Raw genomic sequence first — 3,598 nt, forward strand, 5'->3', positions numbered from 1 at the left:
TGTTTCAGTGTTCGGTTATTTATATTCAATAACAATGAACACTTACCACGCTGCGTTTTGGTACCCTCCACCCCCAGTGGAGACCCATCTATCCTCCACCCCAGCTGCTAATCCTCAGAGGAGACCCCACTCTCATCCCTCCACCCAGCCTGCTAGATCTCAGAGGAGACCCCCACTCTCATCCTCCACCCCCAGCTGCTAGATCCTCAGAGGAGACCCCCACTCTCATCCTCCACCCCCAGCCTGCTAGATCTCTAGAGGAGACCCCACTTCTCACCCCTCCACCCCAGCTGCAGATCCTCACAGGAACCCCACTCTCATCCCCCACCCCAGCTACTAGATCCTCAGAAGACCCACTCTCATCCTCCACCCAGCTGCAGATCCCAGAGACCCCACTCTCATCCCTCACCCCCAGCCTCTAGATCCTCAGGAGACCCCCACTCTCATCCCTCCACCCCCAGCCTGCTAATCCTCAGAGGAGACCCCACTCTCATCCCTCCACCCAGCCTACAGATCCCAGAGGACCCCCACTCTCATCCCTCCACCCCCAGCCTGCTAATCCTCAGGAGACCCCCACTCTCATCCCTCCACCCCCAGCTGCTAGATCCTCAGAGGAGACCCCCACTCTCATCCTCCACCCCCAGCCTGCTAATCCTCAGAGAGACCCCCACTCTCATCCCTCCACCCCCAGCCTCTAGATCCTCAGAGGAGACCCCCACTCTCATCCTCCACTCCCCAGCCTGCTAGATCCTCAGAGTGAGACCCCCACTCTACATCCCTCCACCCCCAGCCTGCTAATCCTCAGAGGAGGACCCCCACTCTCATCCCTCCACCCCCAGAGGTGACCCCCACTCCACTCCTCCCCTGGGGCTCCCCAGTCTGTGTCCCCCCCAACCTCCCTACCCTTCCCTTAGTTCCCCCAGATCTCTCTGGTTATTACAGTCCATCCCTCAGCCCCCCATCTCCCACAGGCAGGGAGAGATACAAGGCGGTTATCTCAGAGGCTAAGAGCATCGCTACATTGCTGGGGAGTACAAGGCTAAGAATGTAGGAGAATTWGTTATAATATTCATGATATGGTTATTAGGGCTGTGACGGTCATGAATGTTAGATGACTGCYTGTGCTGCTGCTGAGGGAGACTCGCTTGCGACAACAACCTTCCTTGTTTGTCAGCGAGGAACGACAACGTTGAATCACGTTGACAAAGAGAGTCCATGTTACAGCGGATACGGACTCAACCGCATCGAATGCCCGGCCATCACTGTTTCTAGTCAGCTGTTCGGCTCCACACGTTTAAAAAAAAATAATAAAATAAACCTGTTACGTGACGGTGTTCGTCCACTTACATGATATTACTTAATAATGCCAACCCTAATGCTAATATCTAATATACACCGAGTGTACAAAACATTAGGAACACCATCCTAATATTGAGTTCCACAGGGATGRTGGCCCATGTTGACTCCAATGCTTCCCACAGTTGTGTCAAGTTGGCTGGATGTRCTTTGGGMMGMMGYKCKWTRRTMYWWKKKKKGYYAAKRMMTRKYMMMMGAAAAACCCAGCAGCATTGCAGTTCTTGACCACACTCAAACCGGRACCTACTARCATAACCCGTTCAAAGSCACMTAAATKTTTTGTCTTGCCCATTCACCCTCTGAATGGGAAAACACATAATCCACGTCTCAATTTGTCTCKAGGATTAAAAATCCWTCTTTWACCTGTCTCCTCCCCMTCATCTACARTGACTGAAGTGGAATTAACAGGTGYCAGCAATTAGGGATCAAASCRTTCACKTGTAATCACCTGGTCAGTCTAGGTCACGGAAATAGGTGTTCCTAATGTTTTGTCCACTCAGTGTAACGTGTAAGTGTGGTATCAGCGGTTATTTGTTCGGGAAGCAGTGTTTTTTTTAGCAAAACCAAAAAATTATCAATAATGAGCGATTGGAAGAAAACAGTGCATTACTATCCATACATTTACAATGGGTTTTGACCTGGCATCTTTCTGTAATCCCTGACATCATGGTAGTAATGGGTTTTGATTTGGCATCTTTCTGTAATCCCCGACATCAGGGTAGTAATGTGTTTTGACTTGGCATCTTTCTGTAATCCCCGACATCATGGTAGTAATGGGTTTTGACTTGGCATCTTTCTGTAATCCCCGAAATCAGGGTAGTAATGGGTTTTGACTTGGCATCTTTCTGTAATCCCCGACATCATGGTAGTAATGGGTTTTGATTTGGCATCTTTCTGTAATCCCCGACATCATGGTAATAATGGGTTTTGATTTGGCATCTTTCTGTATCCCCGACATCATGGTAGTAATGGGTTTTGATTTGGCATTTTTCTGTAATCCCCGACATCATGGTAGTAATGGGTTTTGACTTGGCATCTTTCTGTAATCCCCGACATCATGGTAGTATTTTACTGTGTGATTTATCCCTGCCTCCAGATCGTTAGACCACCTCGTACTTAGTCACTCTGGACCCTAATCTACTGGTTCTGGACCATAATCTACTGGTACTGGACCCTAATCTACTGGTTCTGGACCCTAATCTACTGCTGGGTGTTAATGATGCTCAAGACTCTATCTACTGGTTCTGGACCCTAATCTTACTCGTACTGGAACCCTAATCTACTGGTTCTGGACCCTAATCAACTGGCTGGTGTGTTAATGATGCTCAGACTCTAATCTCTGGTTCTTGGACCCTATCTACTGGTATCTGGACCCTAATCTACTGGTCTGGACCCTAATCTATTGCTGGTCTAATGATGCTCAAGACTTTCTTACCTGGTTCTGGACCCTAATCTACTGGTACTGGACCCTAATCTATTGCTGGGTGTCAATGAGCTCAATGACCCTACTCTACTGGTACTGGACACTAATCTACTGCTGGGTCGAATGTCTCTCGTACTCTGCGTCTCTCTATTATAAAACTCTGTGTGTGTGTGGTGTGCGGGCATGTGTCATGACGCTGTTAGTGTGCTGTGTGTGTGTGTGTGTGTGTGTGTTGTGTCTGTCCTGTCCTGTCTGCTGTCATTGTCTGGTCTTGTGTACATGGTCTGTCTGTTGTGTGTGTGTGCTGTGTGTGTGTGTGTGTGCCATGCCACTGTGCTTGTCTGGGTGTGGGTGTGTTGTGTGGCTGTGTGGCTCTGTGCTGGTGGCTTGTGTTGCCTCGAGTGAATGTCGGTGTCGTTCGTGTGTTCGTGTGTCGTGTGTGCCTGTTGGCTGTGGTGAGTGTAGTGTGAGCTGAGCTGCTTCCGTGTGCGGTGCGTCCTGGCAACAGTGATTCCTACTGTGTTTCGCACCAGTTAGAATACTCTCCCAATATACCCACCAACGAGGCATCAATATTTCTTCCTTTAAATGCTTTGTGGCGCAGTCCTGGCCAACCTCTTAATACCCTTCCCTGTCATTCCTGCCTACAGAAGCGTCGCAGTCTCTGTCATAGAGATGGATCCTACCCACTTTCATAGTTCTTGCATTTAGTTTGATCTCAGGTAAGGGGTCTCCAGGGTAGGCATCTGTGAGCTGCCTCCTCGAGGTGTCTCACTCCTCTCCAGCACACAGTAATTCACGTATCACTACTCTTGCTTA

General features: G+C 49.3%; 1 protein-coding gene across 1 annotated transcript; it reads left to right on the forward strand.

Annotated features, from left to right (window-relative positions):
- Positions 1 to 333: 333 nt before the first annotated feature.
- Positions 334 to 747, forward strand: LOC139026974 (uncharacterized; the record flags this gene model as incomplete). Its single annotated transcript, XM_070442193.1, has 1 exon — positions 334 to 747. A coding segment is annotated over one exon (414 nt), but the record flags the coding sequence as incomplete, so codon positions are not given.
- Between the last annotated feature and the right edge of the window lie 2,851 nt (positions 748 to 3,598).

This window comes from Salvelinus sp. IW2-2015, unplaced genomic scaffold, assembly GCF_002910315.2.
Source record: "Salvelinus sp. IW2-2015 unplaced genomic scaffold, ASM291031v2 Un_scaffold6556, whole genome shotgun sequence".
NCBI classification, from domain to species: domain Eukaryota; kingdom Metazoa; phylum Chordata; class Actinopteri; order Salmoniformes; family Salmonidae; genus Salvelinus; species Salvelinus sp. IW2-2015.